At 39.3% G+C, this 22602-nt stretch overlaps 2 protein-coding genes across 2 annotated transcripts in view; both read right to left on the reverse strand.

Annotated features, from left to right (window-relative positions):
- Nucleotides 1–2257, reverse strand: part of LOC139741837 (protein unc-119 homolog B-like) — a 73391-nt gene extending 71134 nt beyond the window's left edge. The window contains exon 1 of the mRNA XM_071652419.1: nt 1810–2257. Within this exon, the coding sequence (XP_071508520.1) occupies nt 1810–2011 (202 nt within the window). The 5' untranslated portion in view covers nt 2012–2257. The remainder of the gene's footprint in view (nt 1–1809) is intronic.
- A 13719-nt stretch (nt 2258–15976) lies between these two features.
- The window catches only part of LOC139742089 (kinase suppressor of Ras 2-like), a 93635-nt gene continuing 87009 nt past the window's right edge, over nt 15977–22602 (reverse strand). The window contains exons 16-21 of the mRNA XM_071652655.1: nt 22194–22282; nt 20586–20682; nt 19532–19665; nt 18654–18794; nt 17538–17667; nt 15977–16474 (exon numbers count right to left, since the gene is read on the reverse strand). Coding sequence (XP_071508756.1) covers nt 16319–16474; nt 17538–17667; nt 18654–18794; nt 19532–19665; nt 20586–20682; nt 22194–22282 — 747 coding nt within the window. The 3' untranslated portion in view covers nt 15977–16318. The remainder of the gene's footprint in view (nt 16475–17537; nt 17668–18653; nt 18795–19531; nt 19666–20585; nt 20683–22193; nt 22283–22602) is intronic.

Consider the following 22602-nt stretch of genomic DNA (forward strand, 5'->3'; position numbering starts at 1 on the left):
CTACTTAACCTGGTTTATTAGCACCCTGCTCTTTGTGATGAATGAATGAAGCAGGATCTTTTCTGTGTACAAATGTACTGTATAAGTTCACTGTTCACTAAAGACAACTTTCTCTAAGAACAGATGTTGTCAAGCACTTTGAACACTACAACATGGTAGGGGGGTTGTCATATTAGAAAAACTATTGTAATTGTAAGTGAAAGCTCTTTCAGTTGCATCATGATTGACAGCAAAGCAGTCAAGTTCATATATAACACACAAGGGAATCTCCCCAAAAGATAACTTCTGACAGGCACTACGACACAGGATCAACTGATCAGTGAAAATGTCATGCAGAATTAAATGGGAGTGTAATCACAATATGAATGTTTCTTCTTTTAACATGCCCTCCAAAAATTTATGAACCATGAATATTGGCAAGAGTTCCTTTTGGGACAGCCACCCAAAAGTGAGTGCGTGCATCCCTGCGTATCGCAAGCAAGGTTAGGCTACATTATGTACGTAGAGTTGTATAGATCTGCACTGACCCACTGTAGTACTAGAGTAATTGCCTAATGGGGTGTCTGTCCCAAAAGAAACTCTTTCCTGAATATTTCTTCAGTCATCTTGACCAGAAATTATTACAATTAGAACTACATTAAAAAAAAAAAATGATATACAGTAGAAGCCTACATTTATGTCTATACAAGACGAGTAAATTATCTACAAAAATATTACAGGGCACCTATTCAATTTGCTTTGTTCATAAAATTGTAAACAATACAAATGCATTATCATTGTGAATTAAGAGCAAAATGTTGATATCTAATGGACAACAATAGCTGCATTAAAAACAAAAATCACCTAGACTGTACGACCTAGATTCTAATTCTATAAATTTACTTGGCAGATACTTCTCTGCATTCTGGGATCCATTTCACGAAGTCATCAAATAAAAGTCAAATAAATCTCAAAATGGCCACAGTCACTCATGAGTCATATGCAGGGACTTTAAAGAGAAGTAAAATCAAAAAAATATTTCATGAAGTCTCTCACAAGTGTATCTTGTGAGCAGAAAGTCTCTAAGATTTCATGAAACTGACCTGTTTGGATTGCTCTTGCACTAGCAGTACGATTCATTTAAAAACAGAATTGTGTGGAAAACTACAAAAAGCATTCTTTCTAGAATCAGCAATGTTAATGATAATTCCTGAACAAAACAAATAAAAAAGAAATCGCTGCTACAGACGAACAGCATTCAATTTAGCCCCCAACATCATGGCATTATGTGGAATTTCACTGCGCCAGCGCAGTAACCCCGTAGATGTCTATTGCACAGACAGTTGCACTGCCCAGGCCCACGGCACAGGGTGGTACACTACCTCCACACTGCATTAGGCTATGGGTATGGCCATGGCATGTCAGCAATAACCGGCGCGACGCGATTCCGACCACTGTACTGCCGACATTACAAATGGTATCAACTGTCTTTCACAGTATTTCATCTTACTAAAATATCAACACTGCTGTTGCTCCTGCTTCATTTCTATAATTTACGACAACTTCCTTGGTAGGTGAATTTTCTTTTAATTTAATCGAAGACCTCCCACTTAGACTGTTGTCATGCCAATACGACGCCATGCAGGTAGGGCTACGACAACCCCGTAGGATTGTTGCACGCGAACACGCTACAATGCATGGAATGGCCATGCCATGGTGGATAGGATACGAGCCAATCGCAGTCCGATTACATTCGCTTGAACGTAATACGTAAGACATAGGCTACTCAGAACTGCGGCAGGGATTCGACGTTACAATTAATGTACTTACTTTCTGTGCATTTCTTTAGTTTAAGTACATCTTCTGGTGTAATGGCATCTTTCTGTAGAAGCTCCTCCTCTGTTAGAACTTCTTCAGGGTTTGAGTTGGCCTTCTTTTCTTTGGCTTTCCTCTGCAGGAAGCCACCACCTTTCTTCTTGCCTGAAGCGGTGCCTCCACCACTCGCTGGCGGTTTCGCCGGTGAGTTGCTCATTGTTTCGGTTTATTCCAAAATATTAGCAAATCTCCAGATCAGGTTAAAATTCCGATATTCCTCTGTAATGGCAAGTCTCGAATGTGTGAGCCTAAACTCAGTTATAGCACATTAATATGGGTTTTCCTATCCACTAACGCTCCCAGTTTCACAATAAATTCAAGTCTACGTCTATCGTGTAGAATAGCGTCCATACAGAAAACGTACGATCACACGAGTGAGTGCGTGTGTGTACTGTGTGTGTTGAATTTCTCAACGCACGGCTAGCTCGCACACATCGCTAGCGCTACATACACCGCCAAGCGGTACGGTCGTCGTGTTAAAATCGTACAAAACCAATATTCGTGCGTGCGTACATGGTGAACAAGCAGACTGACTCGCGAGGCCGGTAGAAAAGTTATGCAGTAAAGATATGCCATTCATTCACTTACACGGCTCAGAACGAGAGCGTACGCGTAAATTGCGATGAGGTAGCAATATTTCGCGACGAACCACATGCACACAAATGAGCATGAATATTATCGATCGCATATAAATATGAACGTATCTTACTGAATTATTAGTACTAGTAGTAGTATGAGTACAAAAACATAATTTACGACATTTTGTCAGTTGGAAGATATTGTAGCGAAATGTTTCTGCGGTGCTACATGTCAATGCTAATTTTACAAACTTCTCTAAGTTGTGCCTTTATGTGTTTTTGCTTCGTAAAAGAAAGTGTTTTATTTTGTTTGTTTGTTATGTTTTTTTCTATCACGGGATAAGAATGCAGATACGAGTAGGCCGTGAATACGACAGCAACGACAAGTATATGTTTCCATTATCATCTTTGTTTTTCCTTGCGCGTGCATGAGTGTGCCTTTGCTTTCTGAATATGTGTAGCTGGCGCCTCCTATACAGGAAAACTTATCAACTCGACTAAAAAGGGTTTCTCAACATATCATCGCGGATATCATAACGTATATATCATATATACACTGCAAAAAGTCCGGGGTTAAATAGTGAACACCGAGCTGGTGTTAAATTTTCGGTGCTCATTTATGGTGTTAACTTAACACCTGCGGGTGTCATTTCCAAATTTTAAACTGTTTTTTGAAGAGTTTCTTAGTAACTGCACTTCTTGTTGATTTTTAATTTAAACAAGACGATCAAGAATTTTACATTGAAATACTAGATTTTTGAAAAAATGTGAAAATAAATTTACACCAAAGTAACACCAGCTGGTGTGGTCCCTTATTGAAGCTGGACGAGTGTTAAACCATTGATATTAACACCAGCAAATATCAAATCAACACCATGTGGTGTCATTTTTTAATTAACACCAGTACAGTGTCAAAATAACACCAGGTACAGTGTCAAATTCACCACGAAGTGTCAGGTGAACACTTTTCATCACCATCACAGTGCATTTTTAACACCTGTGGGTGTGGTCCTTTATTGAAGTTTGATCGGTGTTAGATTTAACACCCGTGGTGTTAAATCTAACACCGATGTTTTTACAGTGTATAAATATATATGTATACCTTATATAAAACAATGATATACCTATTTATCGAAATTGAAGACATAAACAAGTTGGTTGTCTATTCACTTTGTTCGTCAAAATCGATGTCACAAGCTTGCGTGTATAAATGTGGTATTTTTAGGAGGCAATAAACATCAATTGCCCGTGGGGTTTTTTTCCCGCAACCACGACAATACATGTATAACATTTACATTTTCATCTTTTCAAAAAGTTTGTCGAACCTCATTTTTGAAATCTTACTAAACCCAATTTTCTCATATCGCTTATTTTGATTCAAACCTTTTTAAAAGGAAAAAGGAAACACACTGTTATACTTCACACAAACAATTTGGCTTGACAAAACAAACAATCATAAAACGTGCCAAACGGTGTACAGAAAAGTGCAAACACTTTGGAAATGACGAAAAGTTTGACAACCGAGAAACAGGCCTGTAAGTTGCATAGATCAAATATCAATCATCTGGCAATAATCGGTGCATGTATAGTGATTGCCGGCCCGACGTCAACTGGCCGTCAGATGAGAGTTTGGAGGAATGCGCGCACACCCTTCTCACAATCATAGACATTACGTATAACAAAGAGGACAAACAGGCTAGGCTAATATCAAACTCGCTTCTGTGTCAGAACGGTTTCCTTGTCACCATCTCTCATACTCCTTAGCACTCCACCCCCTTCTTTCTCTATCTCTATATCTAGCTATTTATCTACCTTATCTTGCAATATGCCTTTATACCACCGATCTCGCGCTATGGACCTTGTTTATCATAGATGCATGTGTGAGTCATTATAACAATTACTCAATTTCCCTCTCATTACACCACTTCATTCATAACCCACATGTTCATTTGAAATCGTGGAGAACTCAATCTCATTCATTCCTCGTATGTAATGGACCATCGGTCATATGAATCTTTCTTCTATCACCGCAATAATCATGAACACTGTTGTTGTACTTCTGAGTTTGGTTTAATGAACATCACCTCTGGCTCAATGTTGTTGACATTATGATGTTGTCATACTCATTCTCGTAATTATTTTGCAGAATAATTCTTCGTCACCGCCTTCTACTTAAAAGGGCCTATACAACTTGTCATTATTATCGATAGGCCTATTATCATTACTATGGTTATCATTATCATCATTAGTATTATGATTATCATTAACGTCATTGTCGTCGTCATTACCATCGGTATATAGGCCCTATACCACTATTACTTCTACGATCATCGTTTTCTCATTATTTTCCGCAACCGTTTTGCAATCACCGGCACTATTCAGACGATAAAACTGGACGATTACGGAGGACCAGTGGGTCCCTTCGGGGTTCTTTTTCACATAATGCATAAAATTGACAATTATTTCACTTTCGTGATACCCCAGCACCCATTGCAGTGGCGGATCCAGAAGGGGGCGCATCAGGCTTGCGCCCCTCTTTATTTCTTGTTTAAACGAAAGAAATGAAAAGAAAAAAAATGGGGGGAGGGTGCGTAAGCCCCCTTTTAATTTTGTAAAGGCGCCTCCCCTTTACGGAATTCCTGGATCCGCCCCTGCATTGCAATGTCGTTACTGTAAGTTTTCAATTATTGTTGTTTAGTCTGTACAAATTTACATGCATTATTTCTGTCACTGAATATAGCGAGGTCTACGCTCACATATAATTATTATCTTCTTTTGGAAAAACCAAATAAATTTGAACTTGAACTTGATCATGACAAAAGCGAACTCCCGCCTTTGCGGACGGCTGCATTGAATACGGTCCCTTCTTTCACGGTGTCTGGAAAATAGGCAAACTACTGATTATTTTATAATCTCATGCATTTCTTTGATAGTTAACATTGAAATTAAAGATAGTGATTACGTCCCGGAGTATTGAAACTATCCTCTATAATGCCATTTCCTTTCACTGATCCTTTTCGTCTTGTCTCATTTATAGAAAAAAGATTTCTTTGAACCCATATCACTATACAGACAGAGAAGCGAGCAAACAAACGAATAAAGAAATTAAACTCAAATTCTTCGCTTCACATAATTTCCAGCATGTCATATCTGCCCATCACGCTCTTTCTTGTTGCCAATGTTTGCCCAAGCAACAGTATTGAAATATAACAAACTACCACCAGTGTATACGTCTCCATACATTTTTAGTAATTTATTTCGTGGAAGTGATAAAATAATAATTGTGCAATGTATACTTTGTATTTTGTTACAGTTTTTGTGGACGAATGGAAATAAAGCAATGTCAAAACTAAACTAAAAAACGGGTTCGAACCTGTCCGGCAAATAGAATCTGGAGGGAGGGAAAAGTCGTGCTCTTTTTATATCTCCTGACCATGTTTGTCCGACTCCGGCAATGCTGGGGTATTGGTAATAGTTGGATAAGAACTGTTCACATCACTGCAAGATGCAATTCTAGGTTTATAGAACGTTGAAATCACAAACCCGTGGCCTATACTAAAGATATATAGGAAGGTGCAATGGATCCAGTGCAAATTTATGATAGTACATGTATAAGAAAGACTTCGTTTGTCTGCGAAAGGGCCAATGTATAAATCGATCATGAAATGTGTTCTTCCTTTTTTCCCAAACGATTTTAATGTGCGTTCTATACGCATCCATAGGTTCAAATTTGATATTAATGATGTGCGACTGTTTGTAAATGTTCAATATATGCGACTTCATCCAACATACCGGTCCCATTTCCTATAAACCTGAAAATAGCTGATGCGCTTGTGATGACCAACTGATATGCTCACAATGTGTTAGATGTTGCTCATCCGTCGCCCATGGTAACTGTAATCATTTACAGATGCGAGCGTTGTTAGGGTCTATGAACTGGAAACTTCGACTTACCCGGGCGACTTACTCATCAAAGGAACTTTGGGTGGCGCTTAGCACAGAATAAAGGGTTATGGGTACCTCCTGCGTTGTGACCAGTATAAATGCACTCGTTCTCTGGCATTTTGATCGATGGTGCCGAGTATCTATATCTATCAATGTAGTGCATTCAGCTCAGATGGAGATGAAAGTTTAATCGAAAGGACTGGTGATCACTGGAGGGGGAGATTGATGTTTAATGAGAACTGGCGTGAATGGAGCTGATGGTGTGAGGCTGACGGGGGCTGGCAAAGGGTCACCTGAATGTAAGGATCTATATTGGGGGTGAAACATGGAGACGAAATTAAGGGCGGGAGAAATAATGGCGTTACCGAAGATGAGGAGTGAAGAAGGCGGGAGCTAGGAAAGGGGGAGGGAAAGTTGAGAGTGAAGTTTGGTGTGAAAGCATGGCTTGAGATATGCGAGAATGGACGAAGCACTGTTGCCGGGAAAACCGGCTATTCAAAATCATACCTGATGATGACGACGACGACGACAACAACAACAACGACAACAACAACTACACCACCACCACCACCAACAACAACAATAATAATAATAATAATAATAATAATCATCATCATCATCATCATCATCATCATAATAATCATAATAATCATTATAATAATAGTAATAATGATGGTAATAATAATAATAATAATGATAATAATAATAACAATAATAATAATAACATGCTCTATAAAAAACTCTTCATATCTCTTTGACCACTGAAACAAATCGGATGGGATTTTCTGTAAGATGTGGGCAATACGTTATGATTTCATACTCTGAAAACTGTATTTGGATTGATTCACTATTTTTAAAGTTATCATTGCGGAGGGTCCCGTTGTATTTTTTTTTTTTTTTGGACATACGGTACAATACTTGAATTTATCATAGGACTTTCTTCCTTTGTCACACATGAAAAAAAAAAAAAACACTTTTTACCCTGACATGGTACAATGGCACAATAATCATTACTCCTACATTTACGTTTAAAGTATCGAGGTAATGTTGTAAAATCCACATGGTAAGGCTACTAACTGCCCACCGATCAAAAGCTTCGCATGACTCCGACGTATCATCTGATGTGGGACTCAATATGCGGTAGAGCGCCAACACTCGACAAGATGCGTTTATGTCTGTCGAGACAGCATACTCGTGTCTGTGGTGGTTTCTTTGTTGTCTTAAATCTGAAGTTTCAATGTGTCTGCTGTTATCAAAGGAAACCAAAGCCCAAATACAAATGTGGATTGAGTAATCGTCGCTGGGATAAGGAGACTACTCACTTCATGACGTCATTATTGACAATAATATAAAGAAAATTAAAACGAATTCAACACATTTTTGCTTTTCTAGCATAATGAAAGAGCACTTGACTTACAGAGCTCTTTCAGAAAGCAGGGGAAATAATACTATCCTCACAAGTTGATGGAATGCGTACTTTCCATGAAAAATCAAATTTTGTGAAATTTCCCTTATATTATCCTCATATTGATGTTCATAATGATGTCATTAATTGTAATGGTTTCCTTACTCAGCAATGGCAGCACCGAAATTACGAATCCGCAACTTTTGAACAAGTTCTCTGATTTTCCTCACACTTTTACTGATGTCTTCAACTAATATTGCTGCTTTCACTCAATCTACATTAATGTTTGGGCTTTGGTTTCCCTAAAGTTTATTCCACTCTTTGGTCATAATTACATCGATTTGAGGACAATAACTCGATCCCTGGACAATTACCCCAGACCCTTCCCCTGACCCTAATCCTAACTCAAACTCTAACACTAACCCTTACCCTAACCCTAATCTTTACTCTAACCCTATTACTAATCAGTATTTAGCAGGAGGGGAGGGGGGTAATTGTCCTGATACGAATTACATCAATACTGAGATATTACTGCTTTACCAATTACATCAATACTGAGATATTGCTGCTACTCATAGAGCTGAATTTACAGCTCTATGCTGCTACTACACTTCCATAGGATCGTCCATACAGGTGATATGAAAGCATTCTTCTCTGCAAGTTATCAACTACAGTGGACTCCTGTTATAACGAAGTCCTCAGGACTGGCAGTTTTCTTTTGTTTTATCAAAATTTTGTTACAACCGAACAAATAAACAATAATAAAATTAGAGTCGATAATTTTGCGACCTGGATTTGTATTTCGTTGTAACCGGAATTTCATTATAACGGGAGTGCACTGTTCATGTATAATCCCATCTTCTTTATAAATCCACTACAAATGTACTGCTACATTGCAAACAACTGAAAAATAATTTGGTGTGAAGTATGATATATAATATTTTTTCTGTCCTATTTTTCAAGTTGAATTCATCCCATAAAAGGATGACATGGATATGAGGCCATGACATTATCATCGCATCTAATTTGCATATAAAACTGCTATCGCCAATCTACCAACTTCTCTATATTTTTCCAGTCTGCTAGTTTGAACTTCAAGTGAATTTCTAGTGCAAGACAGATTGTGTGTGGGTACACACAGTTAACAGTGTACTCCCCTTATAACGATCACGGTTATAACAAAATTCTTGTTACAACGAAGTAAAAATTCAGGTCCCAAAATTATCATCTGTATAATACTATCTTCATGTATTTTACTGGTCAGCTATAACGAAATTTCGATATAACAAAAGAAAACTGCTGGTCATGAGGACTTTGTTATAAAAAGAGTTGCCTGTACTTAATTTAACTTCTGAAAGCGCTAAATAAATGTTATTTATCATCATGGTTATTATTTGTATTTACTACTCATAAAGCATCAGTCATTCAAGGACAACACTACCTCTCAAAGGAAAAATGGTCTAGAACATTTATCCCTTGAACACAACTTTTAATATCACCCTTTGGACAAGTACATTTATCTTTACATCCAGACAATTGCTTAGCAGAAATTGTCCGGATGGATTCATTACAACCATCACCACTTCCTGCCTCTCACTCTTTTTGAGAACAGAACTCAACTAGAAAAGCAGACACAGGGCACACTTCAAGCTATCTTGATAATTTTCTTAGTTTAATTAAGAAGTTGTCATTGCTTTTAATCCCAGCACCCGTGAATATTATCATCATCAAGAGCATGGGTAAATCTACATATATATATTCATATATTTATATATATTTAGATATACCTGTTTTGTACATAATGAAACATTTCTTTCTTTTTCTTTGCGTCGTTGCTATTCTGTAAGTTAGTATCAATAATATACATTTCTTTGCAATCCTACTATCAATTGTCAATTTTTTTTTTCTGAGGTTACACATGAAAAGACACCATGAATAAATTGTGAGGACCAATATGAAATCAGAAATAATGTCAAGACATGTTACTACAACCAAATTGACATTGGTTTCCAACTCATCAATATTCAATTAGTCCATCCACTGGAAAAAAAATAATCACATATAACACATGAAAAAAAAACCCAATAAGAAAGTATGTCCTCTCAATCACAGATGAGTTCAAATCAAACCATAAAATAAGAATAAATAATGAAATTTGTACTGAGATATTTCAATCATATGGGGCATGGACACACAGAAAACAATTACACTGTAACATAGATGATATATTGAGTCTGGAAACATAACACTGGTTGACTGTATGCAGAAATAACCCAAACAAACAAATAAAAAACAAACAAACATACAATCAAGCAACACACACATGGCAACTCAATATCCCATCCACTTCAAAGGAAAAAAAATAGCACTGAAGTGATTAACAATTGCACTACTCATAAACTTCACAACACTCCCTTCTGTAACAATCATGAGTGCACTCGCAAGAGATTCCAATTTCGATTGCAATGCGCCAAACAAGCATCTCCCATTTTCAACATTTCCGAGATGGAAGAAACAAACACACAACACCACAAAAAAAAGAAAAAAAAAAGAAAAAAAAAAGCTTGACTGATAAGTAGAACAGTAGATGGATGGATAACTAGCAAGTTAATAGCTTGGTACAGAGATTAGCTGCATAACCTGGAGCATAAGCGGAGAGAAGAGAGAACGCAGAGCAATCAAAGAAACTTAAATCAGATTCCTTGCTTATACTGGATGAAAATGAACAAGATAGATAGATGCAAAGACAGATACACAAAGGGAGAGATATAGAGGGAGAGATAGGGAAAAGGGAGAGATATAGAGGGAGAGATAGGGAAAAGTGAGAGATATAGAGCGAGAGATAGGGAAAAGAGAGAGATATAGAGGGAGAGATAGGGAAAAGTGAGAGATATAGAGGGAGAGATAGGGAAAAGTGAGAGATAGGGAAAAGTGAGAGATATAGAGCGAGAGATAGGGAAAAGTGAGAGATATAGAGGGAGAGATAAGGGAAAAGTGAGAGATATAGAGGGAGAGATAGGGAAAAGGGAGAGAGAAAAAAAAAATGATCATATTTTGGCAAGGATTGTATCCCTTCATGGAATGACTCCAGTCCTCCATAATCTAGACCCACAACCTATTTCAAAAACCAGAGTTTAAAAGTAGATGTGGACACGCAGAAATAAGTAATTGTATACGTAACCAAAGAACCTGCACATTCCTCTGCTGGATACAATAAAATCTCACTTGCTTGAAACATAAACGGGCCACACGCAAATAAAATAAAGAATAAAAAAACAACAACTGCACAACTACATGTAAACCCTTACAAGCTGAAACATTCATTCTCTTCAAAATGCTCGATACAAGTATTTTCTTTAATTTCTTTGATTTGTTTAACAATTCCATTTACTTCAAAGCATCGACTCTCCTTATGTTGATAATTTCAGACCATTCGCTGTGCTTCGAATGAATGCGTTCCAACACAAATTTCCAGGCGTCTGTATCTTTAAATGTAAGAAAAGTACCTAAATATACAAACACAGGTCAAATGACTGCAAACACACACACTCTTCTACACATAGCACACAAATCTTTCTGAACCATTCATTTTAGAGTGTTTGGACCAATGAGGCATTGGGCTCATGGTATGAACTCACTTTCAACTAGGAGAAGAAAAACAAACAAACAAACAAACAAACAAACAAACAAACAAAACAAACAAACAAATAAACTAAAAGAGAAATGAAGGGAGAAAATTGTCACATTCTAAAATATGACAGTCTTGAAACCTGCAACTGCTTAAATCTGTGACTGTAATTAGTCCACCTCTTTTGGCATGGAACACTTCACATTTCTTGCCCAAGAATCTCTTTTTTTTGACGAAATTCACTACGGCAGTGTTTTGGGAAAATAAGAATCTCAAAATCAGACTTAGAAACAGAGAGAGAGAGAGAGAGAGAGAGAGAGAGTGAATCAAAGGGATGGTATGGTTTTGGTTGAGATGGGGTGTTCAGATTTGAACGTTTTGCACGATAATCAGAAACCACTTATGAAATATGAAAGAGCATACAATTCTACAGAGGAATTCAAGGTTTATTTATTGAAAATCATTTTTGAAATGGCTGAGATATCCTAATCAAAGTAAAACAAAGTGGTCCTAATAAAAGGTGGGTCCCATCTTTTTATCAGGACCTTTCTGTTTTTCGATATCTCAGCCATTTTCAAATCGATTTTCATCACATAAACCTTGAATTTATCTTAGAATGCATGCTCTTTCATATTTCAGAAAAGACTTCTCATTATCTCACACACATAAAAAAGTTGGAAACCTGGAGGCCATCTCAACCAAAAACTGTACCATCCCTTTAACATACGTGGGTGTGAAACAGCATTGGCGAGGTATCTTCAGCAAATTCTCATATTCAAAAAACAAACAAACACCAAGTTGGAAAAAATGACAACAATCAAACACTTCAGTGACTTGGATACAAGAAAAGAGCACATGAAGCCTATTGAGCCATGTGATTCCAGTTTCAATATGCGCCTGCACGCACAGGGGCATTTCTGCTGTGACCTCAATTTACAAAATCTCGGCAAATGACACTATACAACGGCTCCTGACCAAAATTATTGACCAAAGATACATCATTGTGAATTCTTTAAAAACCATTGCAGGCAATACCGAGTTCAGACCTGCCCGGGTTTCTATTCAAACTACTCAACTTTGAAGTTGTTAGGACTAAGACAAGTACAAATGCCCCCCCCCCCCCCAATCATTATAGTGCCTAACCCATTATTACAGTTCACAAACTTTGGTGGGATTCTCACCACTTCAATCACTGGACTCCTGCACTCATTACAGAGTGCATGCCAACGACCAATTTTCAAATAATCCTCTGGAATGTTAAAAGGCCTATAATAACTGACTTTTTAAACTTTTTCAATACAGGCACTGAAGCGCACAGCTTCATCACAAACAGCTAGTTTACATAGAGATGGTAATATCTGACCTGATCAGGCAACTAAAAAAGAAAGTGCAATAAAAGTAACAATCAACGGTATTTGGATCAACTTTACCCCATACTGTAGGAGAGGTACACGCACAGAGGCTTACTTCACATGGGAAAAGAAAATGCATATAAATTGATGTATAATGCTAAAAACTGAAACAAACAAACATTCTGAATTACCAGACCAGCTGGTAGAAATATAGAAACTAAACACAGAAGGGAATGCACAAATGTTTTCAGTAAAAGTTGACCATATTAATGATCACTGGCTTCTTCCAAGCGTACATCGACACTCTGTAGATGATACCAAATATTCAAATAAAAGCAGTAGCCACAAATGATTCTTAAAATCGCATTTCAATGTACATGAAGACACTTTTTGCTTTTTTTTTCCTCAAAAAAACATTTTGATGTCTTTGTAAGTCCACTTAAGAAATACACATATCATTATTGACAATTCATTCACCAGAAAATAACAAGAGAGAGTGACAGTCAGAGAGAGAGAGAGAGAGAGAGAGAGAGAGAGAGAGAGAGAAAGCAAGAAAGACAGAAAGATCAAAAGACAAAGACAGAAAAAAAAAATAACAAAAGCTATGTCAAACTTCAAATTGACCTTTCCCGTCGCAGTAAGATCAAACTTTGTTTGACTGACAGGAGGTCCAGGCCACGACCGGAAAGGTCACTATGTTTTGCGTACGTCGCAAACGCAAATTGTTTCAAGCAGCACTTTTTACCACCACGTCGGCTACTGGTAGGAAAGAAACGAAGAGCCCCACCCCTACAATACCCTCTTTCTGTCGTCTTTTATACCATCACGTCCTGAATTTTCCTAGCCATGATGACCAGAACAATCCTTCCCCCCCCCCCACAGAGAGTGTGGATGTTAAATGAGAGTAAAATGGCATGGTCTTGCACCCCCTTGCAGTATACTCCCTTCACACCATTCTGCCAGTCAATGATGGCTTGCCAAGAACAGTCCCCCACGACTGTAACCTGATTGGTCGAGAATGTGGATTGGAGAGTGAAAAATGTCTGCTATGTTATTACACCCAGCCGCCGCTTCAACAGAGATTGCGCAATGCTACCCACACTACGCAAAAAAAAAAAACTACCTTGGCAACAAACTACAGCTTGGTACTTGCAATTCATTTCAAGTTCCCGTTGCCAGTAATTGGTTGCTAAGTTCGGAGCAAAGTGGTCAACTCACCAAAATTTCACAGATCGAGCAGATATTTGCAGCTCCCTCCCATCAATTATCAAAATATCGGCATTTCGTAGCAGCAAGGGAGCTGAAGGAACCACCACTCACTTATTTCTTTGGACGATCCTGCAATAATCTTGAACACAAACACATCTACAAACTCTTGTGGCTATAGACTGCTGCAGCCACACACATTTCAGTCCTACGAACAGAAAAATACACAAGCTGAGACCAGGACAAATTCAAGGAATGGCTTACCTAACATTGGCGCAGAAAACTAAAAGCAACATTAGTCTTGTGCAGACTGTACATCTAAACACACTAAGATCGGCTATGATGGACCCCCACTTTGTACCACATGCTTTGCGCACTAAGCAGTATACCCATGGCTATTAAAGGCAAAACATAGTTCTCCAAATTCACCTTCCGTCACTTGAAATTTGTTTGCAATGCATTGAAAGGGTCTACCAAGAAACTTGAGTGACCGGTGAAATTTGCCAGGATGATGAGATGTTTCGGAGTATTTTTAGATCAAGAGAGTAAAATCATTTTGGTTGTGTGCATATAAATCTTATTCCTGAAGCGCCCTCCCTTTTCAGTAGTGGGTAGGCAGAGCATTATATGATGATCGACTGTGCCCTAGCAGTAGTATAATTTCCTAACATGCTGCATGTGATGCACACGAGTGCTGAAGACCAATGGATACTGCTATGGCCTGATTTGTAATCAATTATAAAACATTACATAGCAACCATGATCACACATGCTCTGTGAGTGCAAAACTGTTGGCATACTTTTTTTTTTGTTGCTAATATTTCGCATTTTCGTCGTTACCCACCTGAAATCTTGATATCACAGCGTTATTTTATGCATTTCTTATGCATTTTTGTGTGTACATTTTAGAGTAAAACTCGACAGTTTCTGCAGGTTTATGAGAACTATATTTTCCCTTTCAGCAGCCCTGTATCGAACAGTAACAAAACGGGGGAAAAAAGGGTCTCTGGTGTACCAGATCAATCTTCACACAGTAACCCCAGTTGACAGTATTTGCTTTTAATCAAATAATCCAGCCTCCACGTTCACTTAATCTGAAAAAGCACTGATAGTGGACCATTATCCAGACTCGCCTAATTTTGGATGACGACAATCTTCTTAATGAAAACATGAAAGCAAGTATGGAGGTTTAGTCCTGCCCCATGTGTGAGAGTTTTTGGTTAAGAGCTTCCAGTGTCTCTACTGTTCAAAGGTTTGCTTCTTTAGTGATTGTGCTCTAGCAAGATCAAGACTCAAAAAAATGAGTGGAGGGAGGGGGGTTGATACTACTGATGCTCTAGCAAAGAGGGAGATTTATCCCTGTCCATGTTATTTGAGAACTTGAGGCCAGAGAGAAATTTCTCATTTGTCCTTGTTTTGTTGAATTCTTGCAAAAAGGGCAAGCTGTTGCTTTCTGGCAGGGAGCCTGCTATTTTGACATGGACAAAGTGGTATTCAGGTTTTCATACACAGAGCACACACTATGCCTACAACAAAGCAATGGGGGGTGGGATGCCCTTGAGTCCCTTTGTTTGTTTTCACTTAGTGCGCATTTTCTGCGGAAGGATTAGGATTAAACGAAGGATGTTGAAATCTTTGTTTGGCAGCTTTCCTCAAAACCCCATGGACCCTGCTGGGTGGTGATCATCGACTCCCGGTGCCGGTCAACATCCCACATCCTCACTCTGCTGGTTTGTCTGCAGCGCTGCTTGGCAGCTCCTGCACGAGAGACCGATAGGATGAGGACTGATGGTTTCCATGGTAACACAGGTAGCCAGTCTTCTTTGAAGTAGAATCACACATCTTGTGTCCTCAAGCTTTTGTGGCTGCAGTCAACATCCACATCAAGGTACACTGGGTGGCCGGGTGGGGGTGGGTGTGGGTGTGGGTGTGGGTGTGGGTGTGGGGGGCAATTGATGCAAAAGACAACCTTGGCGGAAGTGAGAGAAAAAGAGGAGCGAAACAGATGGGCAAGGTTCAATCCTCAAACTCTGTCCTCCCCTTCTAAGATTCAATTGCAGAAGTTAGGCAGCTGCATCTCTACTTGACGCCCAGTACCCTTCGAAGAAACGTCGCTGCAGGACAACGCATCTCCTAAAATGCTCATCGAATGCAAATGATGCAGGGGTGGTTTCGGACTCCAAGGAAGTTCCTCTTCCACAATTTCCACATAGCAATACAACATGAATTATTCTTTTTAAAAAATTGTTCACTTAAAAGAGTTCTGTCATCTTTTTCCTTTCTTTTTCTTTTTTAAGAGAATCCCTCGAGGGGTGAAGGGAGACCAATAGGTCTCCCCTGATCCACACTATCATAAGACAGACTCTGCGGAGCGGGAGAGATGTAGCGGGTGGGAGGGGCTGCGGTGGAGCCCCTTCTTCCTTGGCAGTCTCAGGATGGTCTTCTTGATCTGGGGAAAGGTGGGGCGGCTGTCTGGGCTGTAGGACCAGCACATCATCAGGATGTCCTGCAGAAAAGACACATACAAATGTGTAAAGTGAAAGTAAAGGGTTGCTCCTTCTCTCTCCGAAGTAATTAAAAATGTACTGGAACTTTGCAAGATTACCATATCAGAGTACAGTAAAACTAAGTCACTTTCTCCTGAACTTTGGTGCCTTTACAAAATGTTTATTGCTTCTTTAGCTGCAGTATCAGTTATTTGACAGCAATAACAAAAAAAAAAAAAAAAAACCCAAAACAGTGAATTGGCTAATTACTTGCTGTCATAATTCAGTTTTGAGGTCAACGACATTATGTTGCTGATCGTCCCTCAACATTTGTCCAAAATGTTCGATTCTGCAGTAATTGTCCACCCTGAGGTAACTGTAATAAATGAATCAAATGTAAACAAAGTTACAGAATGTCACATAAGGCAACCTAGTCCTCTGTGTATGGTAGAACAGTTATCAATAAGTGCACTAGAGAGCAAACTTAATCAATGATAATAATAATGGTAATGATAAAACTTAACCATCTATAGTGTCTTATGCTTTTCAGAGATGGGAACACCAAAAATCCTTGAGGCAGGTCTCTTGTGGCTAAAACAGAATCTGAATGGCTACATCAAAACACACAGTACACAGAAGACCAAGCTCATTCAGTTTCACAAACATTCTCAAGCTCTCTGAAACCTCTGCAGTATCAAAATGTAACTATTACTCTGTGAGACTCACACCAGCTTAATCTGTCTATCTCTGGGTCTATCTCAATGGTAGTAGCAAACATAAAGAGACATACTTTGACGTCCCTGGAATTCCAGCATAGTAAGCCATGACATACGCAAATGCTAATCGTGGTTAGTCTACTGTTTTGATGGCCCTTCCTCACACTAACACACAGAAATAGGATCAGAACCTTAGAGAAGCTGAAATTGCTGCTTGATATACCCAACATTTAATTACGCTAGGTTTGTGATTATCCTGTGAAATCTGTAACAATGTGACTACTACTCGGTGCAACTCATACCAGATTAACCTGTCTATCTCAATGTATATCTAAACAGTAATGGCAAGCGTAAAGAGACAACATACTTTGACGTCCCTGGAAGCCTGTAGATGACACAGCGGCTGCTTGACCCCCTTGCCAACCTGCCAGATGACCGTCTCGGCCGGCTGCTTGTGGAAAGGCCACTCACCGGCCAGTAGCTCGTACCACACCGTCCTACGGTCAGAAGAGAGCGAATGTCTTATATAAAATTTGGCCCGGCATTCATGAAAATAACCCACACACTTTAACACTGGAGGTGAAGATGGAGGTTGGTTTACATAAATGAACATTCTCACTATTTTTAAAAAATTGTTCTGCCACAATTGGCATCAGAAATGTATGCATCAATGTATGGTCTACACTGCCTTCCAACACGGACAGGACATGTATGGCAACGCTAATTGTAGTTTCTCTACTATTTTGAAGGTCCTTCCTTTCACTTATACACAAAAATAGGCCGAGAGAAGCTTAAACTACCTGATGATGAATTAGTTAACAACACAGTTGACAGTGAGAAGCAAAGGCACACAACACAAGGAAGGCCTTTCAACCAGACAAAGTAATCACAGGTAAGCAAAGAGGCTTAAAGGGAATTTCCATCCTGATATAACGTTGCTTGTATAAAGACAGACAAATCGGAGAGGTAATTTAGTGAAAATTTTGGGAATAAATTGGACATATACACAAAGATATGAATGACTAAAGTTTAGAGAGAAAGACAGATTGGCCACTCTGTGTGATCTAGGTGTTGAGCTCCTCTCCATTTGTTTTGTGCACAAAATTTCACTTATTTTCATTTTTGTCAGATATTTGGTCACAGCCTGAACTTATTTGCGGAAGATAACAGGTTAAAATGTATTTCTCTTATCATTCACCAAGAAAAGGTCTGGGGAAAATTTTCCTCTGAAGATAAATGAAAATCAGTGACATTTTGTGTCCAAACTGAGATGAGACCTGCTCAACACCTAGATCACGCAGAATTGCCAATTTTTCTTTCTCTCTTAACTTGAACAGTTCATAACATTTTTTGTATGTCTGATTTTTTCGCCAATTTTTTACTGATCTACATACCTGATTTTTCTATTGTCATACAAAGCAACATACTATCATGATGGAATCTCCCTTTAATGAAATGAAGATTAGTCTCTAGGTCATCTCACCCAAAGGCGTAGATGTCAGACTTCTCTGTGAAGGGAAGCTCCATGTCAGCGTTGCCGTCGTTGCTGATTCCCAGAGATGTGATGAGCTCCGGAGCGAGGTAACATAACCAGCCGTCTGGGATCAGTAGCGTGTCCTTTTGCCTGGGTGTGGGATTGCACGAGGCTTGGTTTTAATCAGCAATATCGGTGATATATGATGCTTTCACCCCGCAATAGTGTTGACTTTTGTCAGTTAATACCATTCATGCCAAAGCCATCACAAGATGTCATGAGCTAACACATGGTAGGCTAAGACAAATGCATGCCAAAAGGCAATGCCACGATAATTTAAATGCAAAATCTGCTATGTGCATGCCTTCTCACTCTGACAACTTGCACCAAGGAAGTAACCACACTGTGCCAGCTCTACTTCAGAGCACACAGCAATGGACAAGGAAGTAACCACACTGTGCCAGCTCTACTTCAGAGCACACAGTAATGGACAATCACTCCAGCAGCATGCAAAGACCCTATCCAGCGATTGCTGGCAATTGGAGACAGTTTAGTGGGACAACGACAGCCGTGCTATCCTTTGGGGAAATTAGAGATGTCACTATGGCGACTGGCATTTTAGCATTTGACCTTGAGCAAGTGTGCCCAAAAGTTGATAGGCACAGCTTTGTCCACTCATACATACATATGCCAAGTTTCGTTTGGATACCTCAAATAGTTGGTAAGTTACGTCATCAATCAATTTTGAATACGGATGGACGGACAGAGGGACGGACGGACAGACAGACAACCTGAAAACATAATGCCTTCAGCACCACTTCCTGGCTGAGGCATAAAAGAGCCCCCAAAACTCAATGACCTCACAGAGCTTGAGGAGGTCAACTTACGTCTTCTGCTTGGACAGTCTGCCGATGCTGAAGAGAGCAAAGTCTGTGATGACTACCTTGCCGTTCTCGATGAAGATGTTCTTCGACTTCAGGTCCTTGTGAGTTATATGCTTAGCGTGGAGATACCCCATACCCTGTGGCACAGAGATGGGAGACAACACAATTGAAGTAATGACATTGGTTTGACTTGTCATGAGTTTAAAGGCAGAAGTTTGTCTTTAACACTGGTCTGAGTAATTGTCAAGCCCTCTCTCTTCGCTCTCCTTACTCTCGCTTCTGGTTCACAGTCCTTTTCAGGACTCTCACATTTTCAAGAAAGAATACTTCTACTCTAACTCACTCTCTTTCTCGCTTCTCCCTCATCAATTATCTACTATCTCCTCTCCTTCCAACAGTCCTTTTCAGGACTACCAAATGGTGAACTGCAAACCAAATATCTATTATCGACACCACCATGCAAACATCCTTCTTCAAAGATCACCTGAGTAATTGTTGTTTTGAATTACTGGTCATGCAATCCTTATTCATTTGACATTGCATGAAACAGTAGATATTAAACAATAAGACTTTAATAATAAAGACTATGACCATTGCTAGGTTGTGTTTGGCTGAAGTACTTTTGTCACGACAGATTCTTGGTCACTCTTCATATCTATATCAGTATGGGACCATCAAACTTCAGCCCACTCATATTTTCAGTCATGGCAATACCTTCTGGTTCTTTCAATAGTCAAAGGTACAGTACTTGATATAAGAATACATACATCCAGTATGCAGACATTGATTGGTTGATTGACTGATGACTGGATGTAGAGTCATCCAACCAGCTACACCTATGCACTGAAACATTTGCTGTCCCTGTCTGCTGCAAGTTGATTATCACATCACTGAACACACACATATCTTCTTCTTTTTTTTTTTCATTATTTTTCGCTCAAAAGCATCAGCAGCCCCAATGATAAAGGCATACAGTGCCTGTAAATGTCCCAACAAAGTCTTGTGGTACGGAATATTTATAGAGAAAAGGATGAATGAGGAACTCCTTGGGTCTTACCTGAGCTATTTGCGTCGCTATCTGTATTGTTCGGTTAATGTTGAAGCGGTCTTTCCGCAAGTGTATATGCGTGTACAGCGTCTGTCCTTTGCAAAGACTGAGAGCAAACAAACAAACAAACAAGCAAAAAAATGAAACAAAACAATAGAATACAGAGTATGATGCATGATTGTATGCAAAACATGACTGGGTCATTGGTGGGTAATAAGAGAAAAAACAAATCTGAAAAAAAAAAGAAGAAGAAAAGTCCAAAATTTCTGTGCTATCTTTATCATTCCCTCACCACGCATCTTGCCCACACAGGATATAATTGAAGTGATAGTTCAAGAAATAATGAGACTTCCAAAGAACTCTCATTAAAAAAACAAGAACAAACAAAGAAAAGAGAAAGAAGCTGAATGCTACAGCTTGCAGGAGTTAGGGAGAGCCAGGAAAAGAAAGGAAACCAAAGAGGAAGAGATACAAGGCAGAGGAGGAAGACAAGGAAAAGGCAAAGTAGGAAGTTGTTCATGGCCAGAGATGACTCGAGAGATACCGAACACTGCAGAGAAGATATTGAGAAACTTGAGATTTGAAAGTGTGTTAATGTTTCATGTTCACATTGACTGGACTTGCTTCGAAACATAAAACAGAATGGCAGAGGAAGGGAACAAAATCACACCACAAACAACAAAGTTATGAAGTCTTAAATGCTTTACATTATTTTACAAAACAGTGATATTAGCTGGAATCCCATCTCAAAATCAAATGACACAGTGACATCATAGCCTCAACAAGTCTCCAACTGACCAACAAACTAATCTGAATCAAATCTCCCTCCTTTTTTTTTTTGTGGGGGGGGGGGGGGAGGGACAAGAAATGAAAAAAGAAAATCTGACATCCTTCACATCGATTGTTTGCTGTGTTGCAATAGTCTAGCAATGATGCCTTTTTAAGGGGGAAGATTTGTAGCTGCAAAGGCCTGTACTAAAAACATGATTTTTGCGATTTTTAAAATTTGTGTGAGTGTGAGCATTAATGAATGGGAAAGTGGAGAGTTGATTTAAAGGCGGCTTGATGATATCAACTTAGATAATTTGCACTAAAGTTACCTTGAGCCTGGTGTGAAATTGTACTTTAGAAGGACAGAGTTGCATTGAAGAGAAGCTAATCCTCTGCCATTCACTCCTTTAAGGGACAACTCCCTCAGAAAAAAAAAAATGATGAACTATAAGAGAGAGAGACCATTTTCTTTTCTTTTTCATTCATATTTTCATTCCCCCTGAGAGTTGTGAGCTCTTGCCTCCTTTTGATGGAGCAGAATACACTTTGACGTCTCATGGTCTCCAAAACTATGTGAAAGAGGAGAAGGAGGAGGAGGAGGAGGAGGAAGAGGAGGAGGAGGAGGAGGAAGAGGAGGAGGAGGAAGAAGAGGAGGAGGAGGAGGAGGAGGAGGAGGAGGAGGAGGAGGAGGAGGAGGAGGAGGAGGAGGAGGTGGAGGAGGAGGAAGAGGAGGAAGAGGAGGAGGAGGAGGAGGAGGAGGAGGAGGAGGAGGAGGAGGAGGAGAGGAGGAGGAGGAGAAGGATGAGGATGAGGAGGAGGAGGAGAAGAGGAGGAGGAGATACTCACCTAGTTACAATGGCAAGATGAGGCGGTCTCATACAGGCTCCCATAAACAGCACCACAAAGTCGTGCCTCGTTTTCCTGAATATTGAAACCTGCAGCAGTTTCCAAGAGGGATGACAACATCAGCTTAGGTGGATGACGTAAGTCAGATAAAGCATTACTCGTCTCTTTTGACTACATGCTTTACTCTAGCAAAGGCAGACATTCATACTACTGCTATGACAAGCCCATATTACAGAAGGTGTCAAACTTTGAACAATGTTGTAGCAATCTACAATATCAACATGACAACTTACATGAATATCATAGACTGTAAGACATAATAATCTGCAACATTGAACTAAATACAAAAATCTTTGCAATTTGTATCTCCTACGAGCACAAACACAAAAAATTACTCTCATGATGGTTA

The sequence above is a fragment of the Diadema antillarum genome, unplaced genomic scaffold (genome assembly GCF_040938485.1).
Source record: "Diadema antillarum isolate AM-2024a unplaced genomic scaffold, OU_Dant_1.0 scf00000032, whole genome shotgun sequence".
Lineage (NCBI taxonomy): Eukaryota > Metazoa > Echinodermata > Echinoidea > Diadematoida > Diadematidae > Diadema > Diadema antillarum.